The 27,896-nt window shown below is 41.3% G+C and overlaps 2 protein-coding genes across 3 annotated transcripts; both read left to right on the forward strand.

Moving 5' to 3' along the window:
• Positions 1–659: 659 nt before the first annotated feature.
• Positions 660–5,528, forward strand: slc66a1l (solute carrier family 66 member 1 like). Of its 2 annotated transcripts, XM_026374924.1 has the most exons (8): positions 674–755; positions 999–1,245; positions 1,354–1,483; positions 1,798–1,885; positions 2,085–2,194; positions 2,268–2,366; positions 3,303–3,488; positions 4,461–5,528. In XM_026374924.1, the coding sequence occupies exons 2-8, from the start codon at positions 1,049–1,051 to the stop codon at positions 4,569–4,571; spliced, it is 921 nt and encodes a 306-aa protein (XP_026230709.1). In that variant the 5' UTR covers positions 674–755; positions 999–1,048; the 3' UTR covers positions 4,572–5,528. The 2 variants fall into 2 exon arrangements, with proteins under 2 accessions (XP_026230699.1, XP_026230709.1); XM_026374914.1 differs by having other exon boundaries at positions 660–1,245.
• Positions 5,529–7,554: 2,026 nt separating this feature from the next.
• Positions 7,555–22,932, forward strand: golim4a (golgi integral membrane protein 4a). Its single transcript, XM_026374891.1, is given in 17 exon segments — positions 7,555–8,195; positions 14,425–14,499; positions 14,826–14,875; positions 15,103–15,156; positions 15,371–15,521; positions 16,131–16,213; positions 16,314–16,397; positions 18,115–18,333; positions 18,418–18,675; positions 19,050–19,318; positions 19,608–19,663; positions 19,816–19,889; positions 20,297–20,473; positions 20,475–20,507; positions 20,611–20,679; positions 20,897–20,986; positions 21,780–22,932. Coding segments are annotated over 17 exon segments (2,076 nt in total). The 5' UTR covers positions 7,555–8,008; the 3' UTR covers positions 21,927–22,932.
• The last annotated feature ends 4,964 nt before the right edge of the window (positions 22,933–27,896 follow it).

Genomic DNA, 27,896 nt, shown 5'->3' on the forward strand with positions numbered 1-27,896 from the left:
TAGGAAAGATAATGGGCTCTATTATAACTATTCACTATTTACAATCTTGTGCACTGTCTGTATTTTTTGACAATAGGACAGGCATCAAAATATCCATTATGTAAACAACTTGTGTTTTATTTGGTGCTTATTGACATTTATACCTTTTACTTTTATTTTCTGTGTTTTACAACTGATGCACCATCCACATGTCCAGGTGATCAGTAGGTGGTGGTATTTCCACAGGCATCAACCATCGGAAGTGAAGCTGGAAAATGTATTTCCCGTCTATGGAGCCTGAAGGTAACATCAATAGTGTGTAATTTTGCCTTCACAATAAAAGCGCGGCTTTTGCCACCTGGACTGGTTGATGTACCATCCCAATACCACGCTGACCGCTTTAAAGGATGCTGTTTACTTTGCAAATACATATTTTACAACTACATATGACCTTACTGTTCTTGGTGTTACCAAAATTAAATCCTTGATCACCGGCACACTACAGTTAATGTTTATAGGTCAGATGCGTTTATGACACAGCAGAGATGAGATGAAAAAATAAAGAGTTTGTAATAAAAATCTATCAAAACCTAATCATGGCATGTGCTCCTTATTATCCATGTACCTTTCAGTCCTCCATGTCCCAAAGAATGAAGCGACATTATTTTGAAAATCCTCTCATCGTGGTGCATTTTGGTTCCGGATTTCTTGACACTTGGGGACCAGCAGCAGAGATGGACGATAGCATCTGTGGAGCTAATCTGTAATATTTAAAGGTGTGCATTGCTCGCAGGGACGTGTAGGACGTGGGGAAAGTTACCACGGACCCACACACACCCCCAGTCTGCTGCCAGTGTGCTTCGTCGGGGGGGGGGAGAGGGGGCAGGAAGCCGCCTTGAGCCATCTTTGTTTGATAGCGTCCGTTCATCAAGTCTCTCAACACTTGCCTAAACAAAAGCAGTGCTCGTAGATAAGGGACGTGTAGCTCGAGTTGACCGCTGTTTGTTTTGATGCAACAGACCCTGCAGCTGGGGAGCAGCCAGTCGGCGGACAGAGCCCGTCTCCCCCCATGGCCGCAGTGCGCTTCCCCGGGAAGACCGTGGACGTGGCCGCCGCCAACTGGAGCGCTCCAGCGCCGCCGGCGTGCGTCAACGGGACGCGCTGGATCCTTTACCTGTTGGAGGAGTGTGTGGACAATGTGTGGGAGTACTGCAGCGTGGTGATAGGACTCATATCCATGTTCTGCTTCCTGCTGTCCACTCTGCCGTAAGTAGTAATGATCATGATGTTTACCATTGTGATAAACTAGTATTAACTAATATTACTCTTTCTGTCTACCCCTCCCTCCCTCCATCCATCCATCCATCCATCCAGGCAGGTCTATGAAGCTTATCGTAATGGTAAAGTGGAGAAAGCCATGTCTTTTGGCTTCCTCTTCTTCCTCTTCAGTGGAGACTTGACCAACTTTGCAGGCTGCTATCTCACCAACCAGCTGCCTATTCAGGTAAAAGGTGGAAGTCTGCACCATGAAGTCTGTAGCTGGTGTCCTGAGGCCGGGGTTTTTGTCGCTCACACATGCTTGTAATCCACTACAAGTACCACTAGAATACAAATCTTCACCAAGAAACTATGTGATATTACATAATTTAGTAGGTGATTACGTTTTTCGTGAAGAATTTGCATCTGAAAAGTAACTAGTAATTAAAGTGGAGAAATAAACATAGTGGATGTAATGTAGTTAGGTAAAAGAAGACGTTTAGTTATTTATTACTAAGTTAGAGGATAACATCTTTGTTCTTTGCCATCTCCGTCTCTCAGGTCGTCACGGTGGTTTTCTACATCTTCACAGACCTGATCCTCATCTCTCAGTTTCTCTACTACAAGATAAAGAACAGCTCCAGCAGACGTAAGCCCCGACCTTAAGTCTACTCTTGAGTTAAAGAGCTAGTCAGTGCTGCATGTGTTGTGTAAATAAAGCACGTCACAACTCCTCGTGAATTAGCAGAACTAAGAGGGAAGGAAGTGCTCACTATTGTTGGCTAATACCTTAACGTAACTGCGCAATGGGCTGCAGCACTGTCACTTCTCGGTTTTGTGTCCCATAGAGAGCCCCGTATTGAAGTGGCTGTGCTTCATGTGGTGTGGTGCTGCTACATTAGTCCTCTTGGCTTTACCCAAGCTCATCATAGACAGTAGTCCACCCTTAGACACTCAGGTAGGTACATTGTGTGTAGCATGCTTGTATCCATGTGTGCAGGGGGTGCTCATTGAGCTTGTTTTTTTTCCAGAGTCCAAATACCTCCAAAGTTGAAATCTCTGGCTATATATGTGGATACTTGGCATCCATCTTCTACCTCAGCTCCCGTTTCCCCCAGCTCTATAAAAATGTAAGTCATGGTTTGTGTGTTTGAGTGAGTTAAGATCCGCAGTTTGTTTCCGTGGTTTGCGTGTGAGCAGTACCATAGAGAGAGAGAGAGACAGTTTTTCACATGGCTTTATCCCAGGGGTCCATGGAAAACTCTGCTTATTGCATATGAGTTAGTCACAAACAAGGGCCCTGTGTGTTTCTGTTTGAAGAAGCAGAAGGGGTTTGTGTGTTTGTGTATTCAAAATGAGAACCAGGTATTAAAGACAATGGTGTTGTTGTTGCTGAAGAAACATCATGGCTCGAGTGCAGCTATTAATCACTAGAGGGAATTGTCTCAGTGTCAGGGAAATGTCTGGATACACACACACACACACACACACACAAAGACACACAGCCTCCATGGCTGCTGTAAATCATCTAAGTCAGATTTATCCTGGGGATTCCTGCATGATGAAACATGTTCCTAATTTTCAGCAGCACTTTGTCCACATCACTCCTGGTAGCAAGTTACACTCTCACACTGTTTATTATTATTCCCTTCAGTATTTCTATGGCACATGTTGGTTTCATTTTATTGCTGGGGTTCAGTTTGTGATTCAATCAACACTTGGAATCATTTCAGCATTTCATTGTAGGGACAGGTTGAGCTTAGGGACAGTAACTCAGTAAAACATTTTACTTACCCAATGTGCAGCTAAAATTAAAATGTTTCTACAATTAACTATATTATTTAACTTGTAAAGAAAATGATGAACTCAGAAACAGATCAGATAAAGATATATAGAAATTCTATTCTTATTCTTGTTATATTTATCTGCATCTGTTTAGAGTGTAGATATGAAACAGAAACCTTGTGGTTTACATATAGCACCCTACCTTTTTCTTTTTCATTGACTGTGGGTTCTCACATGTGTGCACTATGACATAAATATGCTGTAAGCTCTCTCCATCCTAGTTTCAGCGACAGTCTACAGAGGGCACCTCTTACCTGTTGTTTGCCCTGGCCATGATGGGCAATGGCACGTATGGATTGAGCGTTATAGCAGTCCTGCCTGCACTGAGGGGCTCCAAACAGACTTTTATCCTCAAACATCTGGCCTGGCTCATTGGCAGCCTGGGAGTGCTCATATTGGACTTCTTTGTATCCTTTAAATAACAAGTGCAGGTACTACAGATCTTAGGAAGCATCAAAGGTGCGAGGAATCCTTGTTCCCATCCTAAACTTCACCCTTTCATCATTATACAGGCATAAATATGGCTTGTGACATCATTGCTCACACAGTATATGCAAGTAACATCGAATGTGCCTATTGGGTTGTGTCCATGTTATCTGCACTTACAACAGATGATTAACTAATTCATTTAACATTCATGATTTGCATTAGCACAGTGCAGCTTCAAGTACTGTATGAAATATTTCCATTATGGTCTATTGTGCTAGAGTGTGGATGTTTCACGCCAACAACCATGTGTTTAAAGATGTAGTTTGGAAATTTGGGAAATTTTTTTTTACTTTCTTGCTGAGAGTACATTGAGAAGATCAGGACCACTGTCACATCTTTTACATTATGAATAGTGAAAGTGAGACTGATGGTACATCCTGGAGTCATGTCTTCAGAGACTTCTGGATGTGACTCAGTCAACAAAGAGAATGCAACATGACCTCAAGTAAAACCACAAATGGTTGTTTTCAAAATTAGCTTTTTGTACAGATGTTGTAAACAAATGAGATAACGGGGAACAAGCAGGGAACTTTAGAGGTCGGGCTCAGCACATTTTGATCAGCGGAAGGTCAACGACATCTGACACTTTGTACACAGTAAATAATATAGTTAGTACCACTAAGTTAATTTATTTAATATAGAAACAGTCAGAATCTGAAATATGTGTGTATCTTTAATCCTCAACTTTCTCATTATTTCCAGGGTACATTAAAATATTGAGTCACACTTAGTTTACATTATATACTTTAGTGGGTGGTGTCAATACTATCATGTAACATTTGGCTAGAAAGCAGTAAGTGTTATTTCTTTGTTATTCATGTCACAGATAGTGTGGAATCACTAGTTGCCATGAACTCTGCATGCTTCTGTATGAACCTTAACTTTATCAGGTTACTGCCCAGTTCATCATGTACAGGAAGAACAGCTCCGCTAAAAGCAGCACACTTCTCCCAGAGGTGGAACCCCTTCTGTGTGAGGAAGAGGAGCTGACGGTGCTATAGGACACAGAACCGACCCCGGTTGGACAGTCCACTTTCTGGGATGACTTGACTCTCTACTGCAGAGCCAGTAGAAGCAACACGTGTTTTTGCAGTTCCTGCTATGAAAAGGACAAACACCACAATCATCTTTTCTGTGGTTCACTGTTGCAGTGAGGAAGCTCTGTTCAGGCCACTGGCGATAAAGTGAAGTACTGTACCACTTTAAGAACAGCTTCTCTTCAGACAGGCCTTCCAGCACCAGTGGAGTCTTTCTGTGGTTATGAGCACTGTCATTTTGATTAATTATTCCAGCGGGATGTCTTGATTTTGTTTTGGGCGGAATAACCGTCTTTTTATTTGCCACCGGGGACCGTACACGCCCAGACGAGGAAGCTTCATGCCAGATGACTTTACAAATGCAAGCTTTATGGAACAACAAAGTGCCTGTTAGATTTACACATTTTTTGACAGGGTAAATGCAGCCATAGGGGATTATGATATTATTATTATCATTATTATTATTATTATATATGGGATAATATATATATTATTATGTGGGACTGTGAGTTTTTTCTTTACTGCTTTCTTACTCCATGTTCTGTGCTCTCCCAGAGAAACTCTTTGTGCCCTTTTTGAAACTAGCACAGTCTTAATGTAAACAGGCTGCAGATCCTGTTAGAACTAAATTATTTTTAAATTATATTAGGTCTGATTTTTAAACTGTTAACGCTAATTTATTTAACCCGTTATTGTTTTTTGTTTGTTTTTAGAAAATGCACATTTCTCTGATTTTGGTCTTCTCCATTTTCTCTCCACTTCCTTCTGGTTAGGTCAACCAGCAGGAAGTCCAGTTGCTATGACTCCATCCACTCCATCCACTCTAACCTCCATTAACCGTTAAGTTTTCTTGTAACGGTTTCCTTTTCTGTACCATCATTATGACATACGAACACATTGATTAAAGGCTTAGGAACAGAAGTTGTGTCATTATTACAATACTCTCAAGCTCAAGCAGTGTTGTTAAAGTAATACAGATGAGAACTATTCTGTCATCAGGTTTAAAGCCAAGACGCTGCTCTTGTCATTTGTTTTAAGACACTTTCCCTTTTAAGCTTCATTACAAGGTAAAAAAAAAATTGATGATAACAAAGGAGAGCAAAACAGAACAAATGGTTGTTTTAGGATTTTTCATTTAAATCAATAGTAAAACTAACAGCTCATCAAAGTTGTGCCAAATGTCTTAAATACATTTTGTTTGCGATGATGATGTCATTGTTTAATCTCATCATATATTATATGCTATATAACATATAATAAGTACTGTACTTGCGGACATCTGAAGATTTCTCCACCTCATTACAATGTGGACGTGGTTTATTTTATTTCTCCCAGTTTCCATGAAGAGGTGGGATGTACCCGGAGCGAGGGAAAACGCTGTCTTTGTATGGAGGAAGATTTAATTTAACACATGTAAAAATTTGAAAACTGAACTTAAGATGCAACATCTGTTTGTTAGCAGCTAAACTATTGTGACATGTTTTTTCTATTCAGTCAGTCAGGTGATGCTGTAATGTAGATCTATGTGGAGATGGAAGTCCTGACTTTGTTTACTAAAAGTTAACTTTGCATAATAAGTACAATTAGGGTATCATTTCTTAACCAGATTATGTTGTCGAGATTTGCTACTTTGATTCCTTCTCATGTCCCTCCAAATCAGTCTGACGTACTTTTTCAGTATAGCACAAAGAAGTACCTACAGACCTGCCTAAGTTGTAATTAAAGGTTCTTCTGTCATTTATACCTGCATGGCTTTGGTTTGCTGTAAAATAAAACAAAGCTGTGAAAAAAGCTGAATTCATGTTTATTCTTTGAACTGCTGCTGAAAAAAGTGCATTCTAGTGATATTTCAAGCAGGTTATTTCTATTTCTTCACTGTGAATCACCAGTGTTTTATTATTGCTCATTTCACCTCTTCAAGTGGTGAAAACTCATCAATGGAGCTTTGGGTCACTGTGTGAACATGGACAAGGAAAACAAAGAATAGAGTTGTTTAAGGACACGAGGAGAGATTGGTGTGAAAAGTGAAAGCTACAAGACCGTCATCTAGCAGGTGATGCTTCTGTGATGACAGATTTAAGAGAAGGGTAGTTTGAATGGTGGAAAAACAACTAAGAAGACCTGGTAAACAGTCTCCAACATCACGGTACAACAGTGTCCCATCACACATATGTTGTTTTCTGAAAGTGAAAAATGAAAGTGGGCGATGAACAGGATAATGGCTCAAAATACTAGTAGTATAGTAACAAGAATGAATGAGAAGAAAATATAGTGCTGTGACTGCACTAAGACTGATCTTAATCCAGCTGAACGCAAATGGGAAGAGCTGAAACTCACTGTCACGGTGGAGAGACCCATAAAAACCCGAGGGAGCTGGAGCAGCGTGCTCAAAGAGAGTGAGACAAAGTCAGGAAATGTAGAAGCCTCGTTAAGAATCTGCAAAAAATATACTGGTATTTACTCTTGTAATTGAATGTACATGCTACTGCTCAACAATAGGATGTATTTATTTTGTTTAGATGTTATATTGCTGCTTTGATGGGGACATATTGCTTGCAAGTCAGACTTTTAGGAGCAAAAGAAGTTGTTTTTAGAAATCATTTGCATGCTGTGTTGTAGGGTCGGCTGTTTATTGTTCAGTACATTACAAATACTACAAGTGCTCAGTAGCAATAACAATGACTTGACCCTGGAGCCACAGTAGTGCATGAGTCAGTAATGAGTGTAATGCCCCTGCAGGTATTCAGTGACTTTGATGACAGCCTACAGTAACATGTTATCACGGGATTACAAGGAGCTGTGTTGATGGGAGAGCAACACATCTCCACACTCTCCACCCTGCTGTTTGATGGAGCTCTCCTCTGACCAATGGGTGACAGGTTTCCCTCTGAGGGGGCGGGAGTTGGGAAAGTCTCTGACTTGTCGGAGGAGGGACTTCCTCTGTAGTTCCAGTCGGATGGCAGGCAGGCGGCTGCGGGGCTGACACGTAACTCAAGTTAAAGGTGCTCTGGAGGCCTCGTAGGGCACTTGAGGTTTTACTTTTTCCCCCCTACAACCCTCTGTTAAATTGCGTCGAAAGGGCAAAAGTGTGCAGCGGGGGGAGGAAGGCGCGGACGGGAGCGGTGCGCCTCGGGTTGTTGTGCGTTTCAGGAGTTTGACGTGAAGTCCAGCGAAAATCTGAGCGGCTACTTTGAAGTCGGGAGAGGATGTGGACATGCGAAAAACAAAAAGCAACCAGAGGTTAAGTCGTGTTTTCTGCGCGGAAATGCTCCTGGAGTGAGGGGAGGAGGGCTCCAGCTTTCACCGGGAGGTAAAAAAAAAAAAAAAAGTTGAGTCGGAAGTTTCCTGCAGCAGAGACGGGGCTTTCTGGCGCAGACGGCGGGGAGGGGTGCGGGTCCAACATGGGAAACGGGGTGTGCTCCCGCAGGCAGAGGAGGATCTTCCAGTGCCTGCTGCTGGTCACGGTGGTGTGCGGGATGATGTACGCGGGCATGATGTCGTACGAGATGCACAGACAGCTCAAGAGGGCGGAGGCGACGGCGCAGAAGTACCAGCAGCACCAAGAGTCGCTGTCGGCGCAACTCCAAGGTAAAGTGAGGGGACTGTGGGTCCCTGCTCAGGGGACAGGTGAGCGCGTCACCTTTGAATGAAAGCGGCGGGAGACGTCACCCCGCCATCAAAACACGGCGCTGTTGTTGTCGTGTTTAACGTCAGAGTTTAAATTTGCCATTTTCACCTAAAAGACAGACAGTCACATTTGCGTAATGGGTGCATGTCACATGTAAGAATGACTCCACAGAGGCTCAAAGCTGTCTCACACAGCCAAGCTGTTTTTTTTACCAAGTGCCTGTGTTTGACCTTTGACTCTTGTGCGCCCTTCTAACCTTCTAAACCAGGTTGAGGTCTGAGCAGATTGAGATTTAAAGTTCAGCAGAAAGTTAATTTGCTCGGACGAGTCTGTCTAGGTTTACTGTAGGAATGAAATTAGACGCCACCCGCCCCACCAGTGGGCTTTACTGCAGACTGGAGGCTATGGTACACACACACACACACACACACACACACACACACCTGGTTGTAGTCACTGCGTTCCCAGGCACACCTCAGAATACAGATTAGTATACTTTTACAAAGTTATGAGGACAGCCAGAACATCTGCTTCCTGAGGAAGAGAAGAGGGAAGGGGTAGACAGTCGCATTTAGTTTTCTGCAGAGGCTGACAAAGCACAATTTTACCAAACCTCATCCAGCTCAGTGCTACACCACACTGATGCCAGTGGTCCCATGTACAGCCGCCACGACTCCACTGAAGACAGTGATGTTTGCAAAACATTTCTTTTTAATCTGTCTTTAACACAGTCTTTAAAGTCTACATGTTAACCCCAGAGAGTGTGGTAATATCTCCACATTGTCTCTGTTGTTTCTGTGGGTACTAATCACTTGTTCCAGTGTAGATATCTCATTCTGACCCTTTGGTTCAATTATAGACACGATCACTACAAAAATAAGCATTCAACCCATCACAAAACTAGGTGATATGAAAGTAGTGTATAGAAATCATTGGAAATGCTGTTCTGATTTATCAGGTTTCTGTCTTTTGTGCTTCATGATGGTGGGTCAACCAGTTTGTTAGCATTTAGATTAGAGGCTGTGTCTTTAAAGAGTCACTGATTTTACTTTGAAATGTGACGCGATGCCACTGTTGTGAGCGTTTGTTGGCCTAGAGCCAGCAGCCATTCAGCTAGAAACCAGAAACGCACTGTGCTCCCATTCAAACATTAGTCAGTCCGGACATATCTATTTGTTTTACAGTATATTATGTCTGAAAATTGTGACACATGCACTCACACTAGTAGACCAACAGTGAGCCGCATTGTAGGAATGAATGATTCCATTAAAGTCTAAATTTAAACTCTTTACACTCTCCACCTCTAGAAAAGATTAAACAGTACCTTCCCTGATTTACTCCCTCCATATAAACACACTTAAACACACTCTGCTGTGCTGACAGGATGTGAGGTTTTGTGTCATGCTATTATGCCATGAACATCAGGGTGGAGAACCCGCTCCTGCATGGCTTCACGGCTGTTCGGATGAAGGTTTGTGCCCACATCAGGGAGTTTTAAAAAGCCTGTCATAGTTTTTTAGACTCCGCCTGATCCTGATCATTTAATGCAACCTTTGATTCTTGGAAGCAGTAGTTATCCCTCCACACCGTCCACAGCTTCGACCAGAGGACCAGTCATCGTCAAGCCTTAAACCCTGCACCTATTGCTTTTGTAGTATGAAGTATTTGCGCTCACACACACAAATCGACCTCTGTTTGTGTTGTTATTAAGCAAAGCAGAGTGTGTTAAATGTGTATTGTTAGACAATGAATCTGACTTAACGGGTGTTAGTGTGGACCTCCAAATGAACAGCCTTATATGGTAAACGTGCAGTTTTATCTTCATTACACTAAATCCTTCTTGCCGTGGTTTTATTGCATCCTTTTCCATGACAAAAGTGGTGAGGTGATGGTGGGCAGCCAGCCCACATTTAACAAGGCAAGACAAACTGCTTCATGGGAGACGGTGTTTAAATTCCACCTCAATTGTGACCCCTATCTTCAGTCTGTTTTCTCCAAGCCGAGCAGCTGCTTTTTTGTCTGTTTCAGGTAAACATTCAGCAAAAGGCTCATGTTTCATTTCTGAAAAGGTGCAGTAAACTAATCCGAAAGGTGCCGCAGTATAATGTGACGCTTTAAATTAAATGGGTATTGCTTAACTCCATTTACATCGCTCAGCTTGTGTGCACCACACCCATGAAGCAATGGATCATTAAACCAATCATGAGGCTGGGGCCACTTGATATCCATGGCTTACTGTTGATTTCTGTTTTTGTGTCCTATATTTAGATGTGGGTCGTAGTTTGGGGGTTGTGAGCCAGCCTTATTGATTCACTGTTACCCACTGTAACCACAGGCTGGCAGTTGTCAGTCATTAAAACGATCAACTGGCACTTTGTGGTTTCGCATGCACCCTGATAAATGTGTCCCTGTGGTTTAAACCCCCCCCACACACACACACACACACATCATTGTTTCTGTGTCAGTTGCAAAACATGAATCAAATTCAATAACTGCAGCCATCTCTAAAAAGATTGCTGTAATATTTTTGATTTATTGTAATGAACACTCTCGTCTCAACAGTTGGACGTTTCATTTTGTTGGGATAAAAGAAAATACTTCTGTTGTTTGCATTAGAGTGACACTTTCTTGCTAGATTACCCAAATCAAACACTTAAATTCACATTTAGGTATTCGGCGGCTTTTATTCAAAGCAACTTTAAAGCAATGTGCAAATCAAGCAGATAGCTAAGCCAGGGAGAAGACAAGGCAAAGTTAGAAGGAATATTTCAGTTTAGTGGAACATAAGTAGTTTGTTCCACCATTGTGCAGCCTCTGAGCTTTACCTAGGGTCTTCTGATTTGTGCAGAGAAATTGCAGGGAGCGAGGGAGGCTGCAGACACGGATGATGATGACCACCAGCGAGGAAGTGTGTTTCTTGCCAAGTTTCCACCTTTTTTTGAGGTTTACAATTTCAGTGAAAAAAAAACAACACCACTATGGCTGTATCTTCTGAGCAACGTTTTGTGCAACTTAACAACAAATTATAATATGTTTAAATGTTTGATTGCTGGACGAAAAACAAACAACCTGTGTGGGTTATGTGTACCAGCAAGAGGTTGAAAGGAAGGACAGGAATTCCTGTGAGAGGAGGAAGTTTGAAACCCACAGTGTGTTTTGATGGAAGTTTGTGCCTTTGTGAGGCAGCTAAAAATAAATGAAGTGTGGTGTTTGTGTAGTGCCGTGAAGTAGTCGAGCGATGATCACAAAACCACCGGCTCTTAAATGGATCTTGTTGGAAGGACAGCATCTTTTATACATATTATACTATCATATATTTTCATGACTTGATATGTGATCCAGATCAGTTCACACGTTCTTACACACACAAACACACCACAGACCAAATTCACAGAACACAACACCCGCCAACTCTAGCCAATCTTCGCCACATCTAAACCACTAGACCAGTAAAAGTCACCACCATAGAGAACTCCCTTGTTCTCGCTCTGCCGATGAACTTTAACCACATTGAAAGAGAAATGTGTCACTGGTCTGAGAGGAAACCCTCAAACGATGCATGCTCATTGAAGTTTGATTGCGATAAGGGCAGGTGCAGATCCAATCGGCGTGCAGGGCTACTTCTGGAAGCTTCACCTGAATAGTTGTTGCTCATTATTATTGTATTTTCATTCTTGTTAACTGTTTATTGACTGAAAGAGCCTGAAACACTAGAATATTTGTGGTCATAGTTGTAATATATTAGCTTGAACTGTCCTAAATAAATTAATTCTAAGACCGCTCATCAGCTTTTAGTTTAAGTTGTTTTATGTTGGGAAAAAATTTGGAATAATAATAATAAAGAAATAAGTAAAAAAAAATGTATTTGAATATTTGTTTTTAAACTCTATTGTTCTCTTTTAATCTTTAACTATGTTCTGTTTTAGTTCATGTGAAACAAAAGTATACAAAAGTAGAGCACAATTGTTTTTTTAATAATTAAAATGACCTTTTTTAGACTGTAGTTTTTCTTCCTGGTCAGTCTTAGTGCTTAGTGAAACATGGCCTCAACTTTGGCACTGCTAAGAGGGGACTGAGCCTCTGTGAGGCAGAATAAAATGTCGCTAATCTCATGTAGCGGGATGTCGGCAGTATCTGATGAAGCTCACAGAAAAGAAGGAATTTGTAATTATCTGTTAGAGGTCAGCTGTTTTTACAGGCATTAAAAGCTGAAGGTCAGCTGTTACTTCTGAGACGGTCTCAAGATGCGAAGTCATGAACATAACACAGTCTTGTAACACTGTCATCACTGAAAAGTATCAACACTGAGAGTTGTCAGAGGTATTAACCAGTTTTAGTGGTTAATAACTGATAGTGACACATTTTAGGCTCATCATATTTTTTTTTACCAATGTTTGACAGTTCGTACCTTTCCTGTGTACTGGGCAGACATTGGACATGTGCACACAGCACAGAATGAAGGGAGGTGGATCAGCGTGCTCCTTTATTTTGACATAACTGTCCAGAAAACTGCAGCTGAATGGAGAAGTGATGTCATTTAAGTTGACATGAAGTATTCATGAAGGCAGTGCTGCTGTATCAGGGTGACTTTTCTGGTCAAGAGTGTGTGAATGTAGGTGCAAGGACTGAGATGAACATGAGGCCACCAGGTAGAGCATTTAGTCTGTGGAGGTGAGATTTAATCAGTGAAACTGTTGTGTTGACAGAATCTCTCAGAAGGTCTGGCTACTGAAGAGTATGGTCACATGATCAGTTTGACTGTCAATATATTATATATAATATATTGATATCATACTAGTGTAGCGCAACTGCAAGTTAGAGTAAAGAGGGCAGTGGCATGTGCTCTACATAACACTTTTATTTCCTGAGTGATAAATAAGGTGAGCGATCAAAGTGAGATCGTATTAGGGAACTGAAATACCTTAAATAGTTGGCCACCAACTTTGCTTTTACAGCACATGAAAGAGTTGCACTTTCTAACAGAGCTGATCGCAGGTGCTTGTGCAAAATAGATCTGAGACCGAAGTTCTTAGATTATGTGCTATATGATAACAGCCTCAGGTTTGTTTTCAGCACTGTGAACAGGTTGACCAAGCGTCACGGCTCTGTTAAAGCTAGTATACTCTTATCTCTGACATGCTTGAAAAGTTGCAAAGCAGTTTTTCAGTAGTGTGTTGGTATAGGTTGTTTAGGCTCACGTGTTTGCCTGGAGGCCTATGGCATTTTCTAGACCTTTCACTTAGTGGTTGCTCACGCATTAGGCTACATGGGAACAACAAAAGTTATGACAGGCAGCAGTGGTGTAAAGGAGAAAGCTGATCAAACAGAACAAGAAAGACCTGCAGCTTGCCAACCTTGGCATTGCTTTTTTATTTGTTGTGTGTGTGTGTGTGTGTGTGTGTGTGTGTGTGTGTGTAAGCGTGTGTGTGTGTGTGTCAGTTTTATATTACATTTTGCTCTATTGTCTCCACCTTTTAGTCTGCTGCTGCTGCTGCTGCAATGACCCTTTTACCCGACAGGGTTTTTTCCCCTTAATTTGATTTAATCTCGAATCTGATGAAAAGTGGAGGCAATAAAAGGAGAATCTGTTACAACAGACTTTGTGGACTATGGCGAAGACAGCTAGAAGCATTAGAAGTGAATCTCAGAGCTCAATTGAAATTTGAAATAAAGAGGTATACAAGAGCTTTTCTGGGTTATGTAGGAGCATTATCGACTTATCTTTCAATTTGTTATGAGTCTTTACCATTCACCCACATTTTCAGGGAGATTTAACTGGTGAGCTGTTAATGAAGACGAACCCTACTATTGCCACGCTCGAAACTCTCATGTAATTACCTAAATTCACTAAAGCTTGTGATGTATTTTGTGGTAAATGTGAGTCATCAGGCACGGGAGCAGCCTGAGCCAGACTACAAGTGTTTTGTAAAGAACTTTAAACCACTGGTCTCGTGAGGAATACCACAGCTTTATGTCGATGGAGGAGGTACCATTCACTGTGATCATAGTGTGGCTGAATAAATATCACACGTGGCTCACATATCAACCATGAAAATATATATTATCTCTCTATTTGCCTTTCTAAAATAAATATTTAAGCATTCTGTGAGTGCATGTTTTATACAGAGTTCAAACCAGTCGCTGATCGTCTGACTCTTTTCTTTCTGTGTCTTATAAATATATGTTTAGTGGTGTATGAGCATCGCTCCAGGTTGGAGAAGTCTCTGCAGAAGGAGAGGTTAGAGCACAAAAAAGCCAAAGAAGGTGAGATAACTAACACTTACACTCTAGAGATATATCTCCATTTAAAGGAGCTTTGGGATATTCACATATCACACTGAGGCTGCCGATCATGAAGGTATAACAGATGCAATAAAGACTAGTGTTATTGAAGTTACTTAAATGCTGCTCCTATAAATAAATATGCAAATAATTTAAATGCAAACAAACTGTGTTCATGAAACAAACGAAACTGAATGAAGTTAGAAAAGTGTAGGACGTTTTTAAGTTGATATTTATTTTTTATTTATTTTTTTAATTAAACTTGACATGCAGAAAAATGTTCTCTATGATGTTCTCATGTTTTCTAGATTATCTGGTTTATAAACTGGAAACACAGCAGTCACTGAACAAGGAGAAGGTGTGTGTTTTATTTCTTTCACCATGTCTTCTATTAGAATATCTTTACACTAATGTTTAATCTGTTTCTAGACATTTAGTTTTGTAAAGTACTATGTAAAAAGTGCCACTGTAGTTGGAGTTGCTGTCATGACCAGCTGTAATCGGTCTCATCTCTAGTTTCGGTTATTGCAGTAAGACTAGAAGATTATTGAGTTTCGTAACCTTTGTTTTTTTTTACTCAAACAGCAAGAGTCCAGCAGCCGACTAAACTCTTTACAAGTGCAACACCAGATGCTAAAGGTATGGATGAAACACACACAGCTGTGTTTACACTGAAGGTTACACATAGTCTGCATCCTCATATAAACCAGCCTTCTTCTGATGTCTATTTGAACACAGACTTTTCCCGACCTTACCGCAGTGCGTCCTTCCTTTTTTGGTGTAAACCTTTTACATAACGAGAGGTAAAGCGAAGATATTATGTCAATTGATAAGGTGTGTTTTTCTCCGTAAGAACCAGCACGACGACCTGAAGAAGCAGTATTACGAGCTGCAGGAACAGCTCCAAGTGCAGGGTGAGGACCACAGTCGTCTACTGGATGAACACAGAGATCGCTTTGACAAACTGCAGCAAGCTAAACAAGTGGAAGTCTCCCAGCTCAAAGGTACTGAGGGTCATACACAGAGATATGACTTCTTTTTTTGTTTATAAAGTGTTTGTGGATCTAAACCCTAAGCACAGAGGGTGAAGACATGAATACAAATGTGCAGTGAATTTAAACACCCATTAGGTACATGCATATACATAGTGTACCAGCACTTTGTACATACGTGGTGTTTAATCTACTGCATGTGCACATGTGCATCCTTGTCTTTGCTGGTGTCATCAACGAATCCTCTTGCTCTGTCTCCATCTTCTGACTTAATGAAAAACTGCATCACTGAAACCAAGTTTAAATGCTTCATGTACATTTTCAAATATCCACATAATTATACGTAGACTAAAATTACTTTTGACCTAGTATCTATTTTGCCTGCACTATTTATTTAAAATCACTTCGTGTCGCTTCAAGCACTGTTGAGTAAAACAGATCTGGATTCCATTTGCCATGTTGCTGTAGGAAGCGTGTGTGCAATCCAATGCTTTGAGCAGGAAATGAACTGACGATTCATAAGGACAGAAGAGTGACACATAATTCGTCTTTCATGTGTTTCCTATTTAGTCGCATACTTACTGTTAAAATGTTTTTTTCGTTTGTTTTTTTTATCCTCAGACAGTGTGTACAACCTGAGAGAGGAAAACAAACAACTGAGGAAAGCCCATCATGACATTCATGTGCAGCTTCAGGATGCACGGGTGAGAACCCAGTTATGCTTTTAAAGTTTTTATCCACTTTGTCTCTCTCTCTAATGTTACACTAACTTCATTTCTGCTTTTTGGTTGCACATGTCTACAGGTTCAGCATCAGGATCTGAAGGCAGCACACACCCAGCTCGCATTGACACTGGAAGACCACAAGAGTGCGCTGGCTGCAGCTCAGGTAGAACTGCAGTAGAGCGCTGCACTAATATTGTCACTCTGTCTGTTGCTTGTACAATTCAGAATTCATAGCTTTATTAACAATGGCGAGATATGCTGGTCCAGAGGCAGCAAAGCAGGATGAGGCTGCCACCATAATGTTTTACAGATAGAATAAGGTTATTATGCTGGAAATACAGTGTTCTCATTCAAGCCAAAAAGTTCTGCTCATCTGTCCACAAAACATTCTTCCAATATGCGTCTGGTTTATCCACATGGCCTTGAGCAAACTAAGGAAGGACAGTAGTTTTGTCTTTGAGTAGACGTGTCACCCTACTGTTATTCAGTATTAGATTAGATCAGTTTAAATGGAGTAAAACTGCCAAGTAACAAGGAGGGTCTATTACTATTGTACAGTATAGGCCACTAATCTGATTGCCCCCGCCCCTTTTTATTTGTCAAAACCAGTAAAGGTTTTGCTAAATGCCTGTGAAAAATGAGTTCATCCAGGGAAATCGTAAGGCCTGTACTAAGCATATCCCCAGAGAAGCTAAAACATGCTCCTTTTTGTGCTGCATCCCTCTAAGACTCGCTGTAACCTTTAAAAAATGTCTATAGCAGTGGACTGTATAATCCTCATTAGAAAGAGGGAAAGATGCCGGAGGTGTTGATTGGTTTTTCGGTAATTAGATCACATGTTGCCATTTCTCCTTGAGAGTGACCTTTTGAAATGCCTCAGTGGTTCATTGAATAAACAGTTTTCTGCTGATTTGTTTGGACATGCTTTCGTCCCCTCTGTCTGCATTGAAGGATACTTGCCTACTCTCTTCTCTTTTGGTCTCTCACTTCATGTCTGTCTGCATTTGCAAATTTGTTGCAAAGCCTGTCCTGCTTTCTATCAGTTCTTATGGTTCAATGGTCAGGCGCACACAAACACATACACTCACAGTCTTGTGTCACTATAATTGTGGGGACATTAATTAACATAATGCATTCCCTAGCCCCTTACCCTTACTCTAACCATCACAACTAAATCCTTAACCTTACGTTTTGCCTACATCTTAACCCCCAAAAACACTCTTTGCTGTGAGGCCTGGGTAAAATGTCCTAACAAGAATAGTATTTGAACAAAATTTGTCCACATAAAGAAATGAAGACATGCACACACACACACACACACACACCCTTTCTTTCGCTCCAGGGGGTTTGTTTTAGTTGGGACTGTCAGAGCAGCACATCTAAAGCACGTTGCAACCAATCAGCCGGAAGGATGTAATAGAGGGACTGGAGTGAGACAGAAACAGAGGGCAGGAATTTAGCAAAGAATTTGGAGAATTTAAGCCCCAGGCTGGGATACAAAACTATTTGTGTGTATTTATGCATGGCCAATTTGAAGATAAATATGAGGATAGGTTTTTAGATGCAGATGAATTGGCCATATGGTAGTTTTTAAGCCTTACTGTAGTAATTATCATGCACTGTTCTGTGCATCTGTTGGTAGCTCCACCACCTTTGTCCTCACCACTCTTGTTATTTTGAGACTGTATTTAATTTAGGTTTAATTTTTTGTGCTAAGTAACCTAGCAAAGTTTTAATATGAAAAAAGTGATATCCAGCATTTAGTCACATGTCCTAGAAGTTCACACGTTGTCAACCTTTCGAATGCTGACGATAGTACAGTCTCACAACATTCCCCTAGCATTGTCTCTTATCCCTCCTGTGCTTTTGATTCCCCTCAGATTCAGGTGGATCAGTACAAGCAGCTGAAGGAGTCTCTAAACAGAGTACCTAACCTGATACAACCTGAGCAAAATCATGTCCCACACCAGCCGCAAATAGCAACTGTTGCAGCTGAATCCCATGTCCATGAAGCCCAGCATGCGCATCAGCCCAGTAGTACAATATTGCCTCATAAAGAGGAGCCTGCCTATGACGGTCACCGGGACACTAACTTCAAGGTAACAAAGGTGTTTCTCTTTTTCCCGTTTGATATCTACCAACTTCTCTGTTTTCCCCTGGATGAAACTGCTGCTTCTTCTCAGGTGAACCCCCAGGTGGAGGAGGTGCATCCCACTGTATCACACAACACCTTGTTAGAGAAAGAGGAGGATCAAGAGGGAGAAGCAGAGAGGAGGAGGGAGCTGGCGGAGGAGGAGATGGCACAAGCAGGACAACCTCAGAAGCTGGAGGAGGACCCAGATCAACCACAGGATGAGCAACAGGAGGAGGGGGAGGAAGAGGGGCCAGAGCAGGAACGGCCAGATGTGAACGCCTTGGACCGACAGAGACGCCACCCACAGGTGGTCAGAACTGTTTCAATGTAGTGTTTTATCTGAGCAGGATGTAAACTGCCCTTTTTAAAGTTTCATATATACACATGTGATTTTTCAGTGAGAGTTATGTAATTTAGCATTTGTTATATTCTTGTCATATTTGGGGAACAAATTGAAATACTAATAATGTAGCTTTAGAATAAATTACAACCTTTGATCAGTGTTTACATCTTTGTTTAATGACCACTTGTTAATTTTGTGTTGAGCTGATGATTTTACCCTGTAATTCTTATCTATTGAAAAATCTTCAGCTATTATTTATGTTTAACATCTGCCGAAAATAAAGTATGTATGTAATTTGCTTTTAATGTATACATGTTGTTCAATTTGCAATCTCAAAGGATCCCCACGAGGAGCTGCAGCAAGAGGCCCACGCTCAGGTGGCAGGTGTGAAGTCGGCCTACGAACAGCAGCAGGAGCAGCAGCGCCTTGAGGCTCAGAGGGCCGAGGAGCACAGACAGATCCAGGCGCGACAGGAGGCCATGCAGGCTCAGAGAGAGAGGATTCTAAAGGAGAGGGAGCAGAGGATGAAAGAGGAGAAGGAGAGAGAGGAGCAGCAGCACAGGGAGGCCGACAGACGGGAGCAGCTGCTGAGAGAGGAGCATCAAAGGTCAGACTGGACTATCACTACTGGAATATCAGAGTTGTAATCACTTAAAATCAGATGCACAATGAGTTTACAACATATATAATTGGTCACGTACACTTATTGATATGTAGACCTGCAGAGAGTTTGACACTTAAGGAGAGTGGAATTACAGCCAATACCCCAAACAAATTATTATTACTAATTATTAATTATTCTAACAAGTTAGTTATTTACACACTCGTCCATCATCCAGGAGAAAACATTTGATGCTTACGCTCGTCTGACTATCCTGTACTGTCGTATTTTTTAGGAAGAGGACTGAGTATGAGAACACAGACAACGATGTTGTACATGGAGAAGAAGAAGGTGAGACAGAAAAAAGAATTCAAAGTTTCTAGATAAATGGAAAGAAAAAGTCAATTAAAGAATCAGATGCTGAGTTCACACTGCAATGATGTTTATTTAGAGTGATGCTCACACTAGCTCTTCATTCGTATTTTGTGTGTGTGTGTGAACAGAGAGAGATGTTCATATGTTGCATGAGGAAGAGGATAAACAAGAAGTGGATCACAGAGTGCCTCCACATCAGCAGGTGACTGTCCATCCATCCATCGCTTAAGAAGTGGCCGTATGATCTGTCTGTTCTTTAAGCTCATTCACTCATTTACTTAACATTCACACCAGTGCATCGTGTGTCATACACCTCTTAATTCAGCCGTGCATCCCGAAATTTGATCTTTCATCGTTCCTGCCCACCATCTGAAAACAGCAGCTCTGTCCTTCTTCCACTTGTCAGTCAAATCAGGGCTCTATCAATTCTTAATAATTAATTAAATTAATAATTATGAACAATTAAAACAACATTACAGCGCAATAACTGTCACAATCAGTTTTCATCTGACAAACATATTCAGTTACTAATCTCTAATGATCAGTCTTATTGAAATTTTTACCCACTTTTACCACTTATTGTTTCAACTGTCATCTCCTCTTTTGTAGGGTGCTGTAGATGGTGAGCTGGACCCAGAGGATGACCCCAACAACCAGGGAGAGGATGAGTTTGAGGAGGCCGAGGACGAGCGGCCACAGCACAGGGTTGCAGAAGAGGAAGAGGAGGTGGTAGATGAGGAAGAGGAGCCCGCAGCACCAGCCCAGCACATAGGTGCACACAAAGGCCCCTGAACATCCTGTTGTGGAGGAGGAACTGGTGGTGAGTAACAAGTCAGAGGAGAAGGATGGTGCAGTATGATGACCAGCAGGGGAATTATCAGAAATAATACCTACGTAATGTTTTAACTTGTGTGTGTTTTCAGATGGCAGGAAACCCAGATCAACAGGAAGACACACTGGATGACCAGTACCAGGAGGAAGGAGAGGACGAGGTCAGTGTAATAATATGGGTGCTTTACTTTACATGCTGAAAGATGAAACTTTTGTTGTGACGGAGAATTGCAGTGGGTAATTTAACACCAAAAGCTACACATATACTGTATGTATCATACTGTGTGTCCCAATCCACAGGGAACATTTATAATTGCGTTTTTCTATTTCTAAAATCAGTCTATTATTAAACCTTCTCTTGTTATTGCTCTTGTGGAGGCCCAGGAGGACATAGCTGGTGGGCAGAAAAGAGGAGAAGAGGTGGAGGAGGAAGGAGAGGATCCATATAACGAGGAGAACATTGAACAGGTGAGTTTTGCTGTGAGTCAGACGGGTTCTGGTTGTTCTTGCCGGCACGGTGGAAAGTGGTACATTTTATTCTCACATCCTTAAACCAGAGCTTATTAAAAAAGTTATTGCAAGGTGACCATAGAGTTAGTGTTAGGTAGTGTTAGGTAAAGTAGAAAGGCTAGGAAAAGTATTTCACTTGTATAATGTGTTTTCAGTGAAACTGGAAATGCATGGCACATCTCCTGACACAGAGACACAGACAGTGTGTTTGTGTGTGTGTGTGTGTGTGTGTGTGTGTGTGTGTGTGTGTGTATTCAGTACCTGTGTTTTGCCCTGTAACTTAAACCTGCTCTGTGAGTGTCTTAGAGATCAGGTGTTGGGTGTGTTTGGGTGTCAGGTTAACACCTGAGCTTGGTTTGTATTTGCATAATCTCTCCTAAGAGGAAATCTGTTTGAACTAAGAAACATTTATAACTTCTAACTTTAAAACGTTTAACTTCAAATCTCATTTAGTAGACTGGATATGATATGTTGTTATTATTGCATTGGTTGTGATCACTTGAATACATTTCAAACTGCATTCATCCACTGTGGTACAGTGTGGCGTGAGTGACTGTTCAGTTGAATTTGAAATTAGCCGGAACAGATGTCATTTAGTTTAATTGACAACTAGTTTACTAGTTTAAAACATAATGAAATGGTTTGAATAGGCCTCAGCCTAAATGGTACAAATGAAGACAAAGAACCAAGAATATTTCAACATATATAAACTGTAAATGTATTAAATTATTGTGCTTGTGATTTGCTTTAGGATGAAGCAAAACACCAGGAGGGACAAAGAAAAGAGGGGGATCACAGAAAAGGCACAGAGAATAATGAGGAAGAGAACTATGAAGAGGAGGAGGTGGAGGATACGGCTGGTCGAGACAAGGGAACCATTCGAAGAGCAGAGATGTAGGACGGACTCAGATGTCGACCAGTTGCAGTGCCTTTTTCTGCTGCCTGTAGAGCCTATCAGGTTTTCCTTTTCCTCGTCTCCCAAAGGAATAAATCCAGCCATCCGTTCAGAGTTCCAATTAGAAAAATTGGGATATTATGCTGGAAGATTTGATGCTATTCCAAACGTTGTGGTTGGAACAGATCTGTGGGAATGGACAGAAATCATAGGAAGGAAATAGAGTATATATTGTATTATTATTAATTTTTTTTATTGCTTTTCTGTCTGATCGCACGTCTGCCTGATTACCTGTCTGTTTGTTGTTGTTGTTTTGTTTTTTTGCAGACAGGTAGAGAATGTATTTTTATCATGTCCTGTTTTTGTGTTAAAAAAGCAAAAAATAAATTATGTTATTCTAATGTCCCCACGTTCAGGCCTTTATATGTATGTTAAATGCAAACAGTTGTATTCTTTGTAGATCGCAAAGTTGAATTTAGATCTTGCCTTTTGACCAAGTGAGTTTCTGTTATTTATTGTTACTTGTAACAACTCAGACAATCTTAAAAAGGTGCAACCTTGTCCTCTCCCCAGAGTGAACCGCACTCTGACACACAAGCGTTTTCTTTTAATATTTCTGCAAATGCCAATCAAACATATGGTCTGTACTGAAAGTGTCAAACTGACGTGTGCCTTTCCATTTCCAGAAACCTTTGGAAACCATGTCTTGTCATTTTACACAGGAGAGATGAGAGCATGCCAGTTGGTGACTAACTTCCTGCGCACTGGTTAAGAATCGCTGTAAATCAAAAGCTGTTTCATGTCACATGCTGGTGTCAAGTAAATTCATAAAATCTAGCGTAATTTAATGCAGAACATTTCGTCTATTGTACAATGTATAGTAAAACATTCTGACTATTTGTACATGTTTTCATCGGTTATATTTGATACAAATCTGGGATTTGGGGTTTATTGAACTATGTTTGTCACCTGTGAATGGTGAGTGGAATAAAGAGACTTAGGGAATTTGTTTTTTGTCTAATGCTGCTCTTTCACCCTCAGTATAAAGTGGACATAGTAACACCTAGTCCATAAGATGGATACTGAAACAGCAAATTATTATGTAGTAGGAAGCCAAACCTTTCATTTCATCAGGACTTCAAGCTAAGAAATAAAGATAAACATTGTAAAATATAATTGACTAAAACAGTGATGTTGCTCCTTTTCTGTTGCCTGACAGATAGATGGTCGCATTGTTGAGTTGTGAAAAGCTCGTAACTTCAGCTGTGTGCAATTTTTCTGTCACGTCTGTTTTCAAACAGACATGATGATCATAAATATGCATTAAAAAAAAAACCACATCATGCATGCTCGGTTGTTTATGTCTGCCAGCGATGACTGTTCCCAAGTATAAATCCTGCCGGCCCAGTTCCTTATCTGCACTTTCTGGTAGAGGATGGAGAGTCGAGAGGATTGTGTGTGAACCTGCTCACATTAGAGCTGAACAGACAAGTCAGGGTGAAGTGAAAATCAAACTGGTGGAAAGGCAATTACTTTTAATGAACCTTTGTCACAATCGAATCATCCTTTCTCCTCTCACACTCTGTTTCTGATCTACCTTTCAGGTCCTGTCGTCATCCCTGTGCTTCCTCTATATCCCCCACCCCTCCACCACCACCACCAACCCTCTTTTTTTTCCTGTCATCATTCCTGTGCCGTTGCAAGATTGTTGATGTCCCCAGAGGGACTGTGGGATGCTGGAGGAGTTCAAGAGTAACAGGTGTCTCATTACTGTGCTAATAACAGACACACACACACACACTTGTTACAGTGACAAGCAATGGCAGAGATGATAACTAGTCCACATTCCTACACTCTCTCCATCATCATTTCATGGGTGAAATACCCGGGATGAATAATTTGAACATGCTGATTGCCTTAAGTCAGAGTCTATCTTGAGACACATGCCCACACGACTGCCACTGGTTCTCAAACCTTCTGTTTAACACTAGTTGCAAGATTTACTTGAAAGCCGAGGCTCCAAGCTATGAAAAGATGTTTTCAACCCACGTTTTTCTTTGCGTGTGTGTGTGTGTGTGTGTGTGGGTTTTACTGCCATATTGGAAGCAGCCATTGCATTTGAATTAGTAGCAAAGATCACTGACGACGTCATGAAACCATCAGTTGCACATCAGCTTGACCCTCATCCTGTTTGCAGTGCGTAAGGATCCAGTGAGCTCACTATACTGTCTCTCTGCAGCAGTAACGAGCTCTCATTCATCAGCTCCACACACACACACACACACACAAACATAACATGCAAATTGCGCAAACAATCTTCCACACTTAAACGAATCCCAATGAGGCATGTAACTGGCAGTTTGTGCCTGGCTGTGTGCTTGTTAGAGAGACGCTGGCTGCTTAAATTCTGTTTCTCTGCATTACTGTGAGGGGAAGAGAAGGTGGATGTGTGCGTGCATGGGCTGCGTGTGTGTGGGACTATCAAACTACTGCAACATCAGATTACACAATGTGTTTATGTTTCATGTACAGGACGAAAATGAATGAGAATATGCTGATGCAATGTATTAATAGGTTAACTCCATCTGAATGGAGGGGGTGCTGCGTAACCTCGGCAACACTGCTTTATGTGAGTGACTCCTGCAGAATCTTGACACTAAATGTTAAATAAACCTCAAAATGGCTATCCTGTTTTTCTCATATATCAGACAAATAGCATACAGTAAACCAGCACCCAATTAGAAATAGATAGAGGAGAGAAACTACATTTAGATGACTGAGAGTGAGAAAATATTTCTATGTATGTTTGGTGCAGACACAGGAGAGTAAGTGTGCAAAGTCCTGATAGATGTCAAGCTGGTAGAGATGAGTCATGCAGCAATCTGTTGCCTTCTCTCTCTTTTCCTCCATTGAAAGTTTTATATATACTTTGAACTCGTATCCCTGCTCTGCACCACATTCAGTTGAACTCCGAAAAACAAATGGGTGCAAAAATAATACATTTTCTATTTATTATAGAAAATATTATACAATTGCCCTATACAAGAAAATCTAAGTTAAAAAAATATGATTGACATGAAGACTGTATAAAAAATCTCATTCTTCATGGCCTTGGAGCATATTACCATCGAAAAGTTGGTGATGGTATATTCAGTGTGGCCTAAAAAGTGTTTTTAGCAACAGCTGTGACACAGTTTGTGTAAATAGCTGAATACCAGTTGGCTTTCCTTTGAAGAAATCAGTGAAAACTATTTCAGCTTTTGCTGTCGTGTTGGTGAAGTCTGGTGAAAGCACAGAGATCTGCGTCAGTCCACATCCAGACACAGGGGAATGTCACAAAATGTTGCACATCCTGGTTGGTGCCGCAAAGTGTGGTCTGAGGGGCAGAGAGTCTTCTGGCAACTTGGGGATTCCATCCAGGACCTCGAGCTTTGGCAGGCAGGAGAAAACACTGCAACGACAATAGACGAAGATGAAGAAACCCCTCTTCCTCTGTTTATTACCCAACTTTATCCCGTAACAAAAGTCTTCTCACCGTGCACGATAGTCCTGAGTGAAGGTCACTGGGTTGCAGGTCAGGTTTAGTGAGCGCAGTGGGCTGTTTCCCAGAGCTCCCAGTCCTCCCAGGGAGCTGATGGCGTTCTCAGACAGACAAAGATGCTCCACGGCTGGGAGCTTTGGCAGCTGACGCAGACACACAAGGTTGTTATGGTGCAGGTTTAACATTCTGCACCTGTCCAAACGGAGCACAAAGTCAATTTAGTATCCTACAATATAATATTTTACTGGACAGACTGTTCACAAAACCTGGATTATAAACTGGAAATATTACATTTCTGAAAGCACTCAGTAAAAACAGGAACAAAAACTATGTGGGCCATACACAGTTCAGCAGAATTGTTCCACAGGTGAGGAAGCTGTGGTGCAGTCTGGGTAACGTGGTTCATACCTTGGCAGACGTACAGAACTCAGGTTTGTGAGTGAGTTGTCAACCAGTTGTAGTTTCTCCACACGGATCAACCTGCGGAGGATCCGAAGGAAATTCTCTTGCTGGAAGGGATCACCCAGGTCTTGATAGGACAGATTTAACTCCTTAGAAAAGAAATTGGCACAATATTCAGGGTCTCTGTCCCTTTCCCCTGCACGGTGCTTCTTTCATTCAACACATACTAACTCACCAGACAGTTTTCCCAGTTTTCTTGCAGTCTCTCTTCCCAACTCTGTCCTTCCTGCTGTCTCCTCCTCCCCCTGCCTCTCTCCAAACATATATCATTCCTCTCTCTTTTGAACAGCTCCTCTTCTGATGGCCCTTTTTGGTGACATAACATTTTTGTAAAGTCAGCATTGCTCTCTAGTCCTGCATGAAGTTTAAATAGCTACAGGTTCATGTTTTGATTTTTTCATTATGATGAACCATAAAAATGGGCAGGATGAAGCACTTTTTGAATGATATGATCACAGCAGTGTTTTTCTCATGTTGGTCACACACCTTCTCTGACCCTGGGGCAGGTCAGCTGGTCACCTGTAACTTCACACTGCTCCAGGCGATGCCAGGACAAAAAGCGGAACCGATTTGATGGAAGCTGACGAAAGAAAAACAGCGCAGGACGACTGATTCAGGTCACATTCTTCACAGTCTATTTCTGTTTTACACTGGTGAACAAAACAGGGGATGATTTGAAAGAACAGGAGGCAAACTTACTAAAGTTGAATCTACCGCAGCTTCATAAACTATATTCCCCTGGTGTGCTTGTTGTATACAATCAAAACCAACCAGTACTGGTCCATGTGTTAACAAGGTGAAGGTGACAGGTGGCTGACAAGAATCATTATGTTTTATCATCTGTTAACGAGTGACTTCAAAACATGACCATCAAGGATGGATGGCTTTCCACCAGCTACAGTATTTCAGGTAATTCATCACATCCATGATCAACTCACAATTGTTACTGCACTTCATCAATGAAACTAAATTTACATCTCACTGATTCTATAAGACAGGACACTTGTCCTTTGTTCTTATATAAAGTATCCAGCATTTTACCTACTAGGAACTTTTTGTTAAAAAAGATACAGCTTGTTACATGTGACAGTGACAGCTCATAACTACAGTGGATCACTACAGAGAAACTACAACAATAAAATGTAAAAGACAATGTTTACCGTCTTTAAAGACATGACATGTTGTTACAGTGGGATTTGGTAGTGGGATACAATCTTCTCCCTACATGACCCTTTCATCCCCCTTCAGTCAACTTGTTCACCCTTACTTTGTCTGTGTAACTCTACACCTCCCTCTGTTAATCTAGACATAAGATTGACCTTAGTCCACTTAAACGCTGCTCCATATTGATTAGGAACCTGCAAAAGGTTTCCAGCAACATGGAATAGAAAATAATAATAATAATAATAATACTCATAAAATCATATGATACTGATAATTAAAATAGGATATTTGATAATTGTCCATTTCTTAAACTAAGATAAAATAAGACACTAGAGTTTACTCTATACTCATGTGCTCAAATTTCTGAACTGATTAAATAATTACATAATGTGTGAGCGTGTGTATGAGCCACTTACAGGTGTGGATACTAGTCCAGAATCAGGACTGTGGTCCACAGAGAGAGGTGTACGTCTAACACTGAGGTCGGAGTAGTGAGACGAGTGGGATTTGGGAAAACTGCCACTGAGAGTTTTCACACCTGAAGAACTGAAACAAAGAAAAAGTTTGGACCAGGCACAAGGACAAAGCTCAAAGAGACAGACAGGGACACTTCATCATCACATCCGTGGCCTCTGTCGGGCGGGGAGCTGTTCTTTTTTGTAATGCAAACCGTGGTGTGTGCTGAAACCCTGACCACTGGACGAGTGGTTAGAGTTACATTGAACTGGGCCTGACAATGTAGATTAGGACCCGTTGCCATGGCAGCAGTGGACACCTGAGCAGGTGCTATTAGTTTATAATAGTAG

The sequence above is a fragment of the Anabas testudineus genome, chromosome 13, assembly GCF_900324465.2.
Source record: "Anabas testudineus chromosome 13, fAnaTes1.2, whole genome shotgun sequence".
Taxonomy (NCBI): Eukaryota; Metazoa; Chordata; class Actinopteri; order Anabantiformes; family Anabantidae; genus Anabas; species Anabas testudineus.

Coding starts and splice junctions, on each gene's coding strand:
- slc66a1l (XM_026374914.1), top strand. CDS start 1,049: ATGGCCGCAGTGCGCTTCCCCGGGAAGACCGTGGACGTGGCCGCCGCC. Junction 1,484..1,797: donor CCAACCAGCTGCCTATTCAG/GTAAAAGGTGGA, acceptor TCCGTCTCTCAG/GTCGTCACGGTGGTTTTCTA. Junction 3,489..4,460: donor TGCTCATATTGGACTTCTTT/GTATCCTTTAAA, acceptor TAACTTTATCAG/GTTACTGCCCAGTTCATCAT.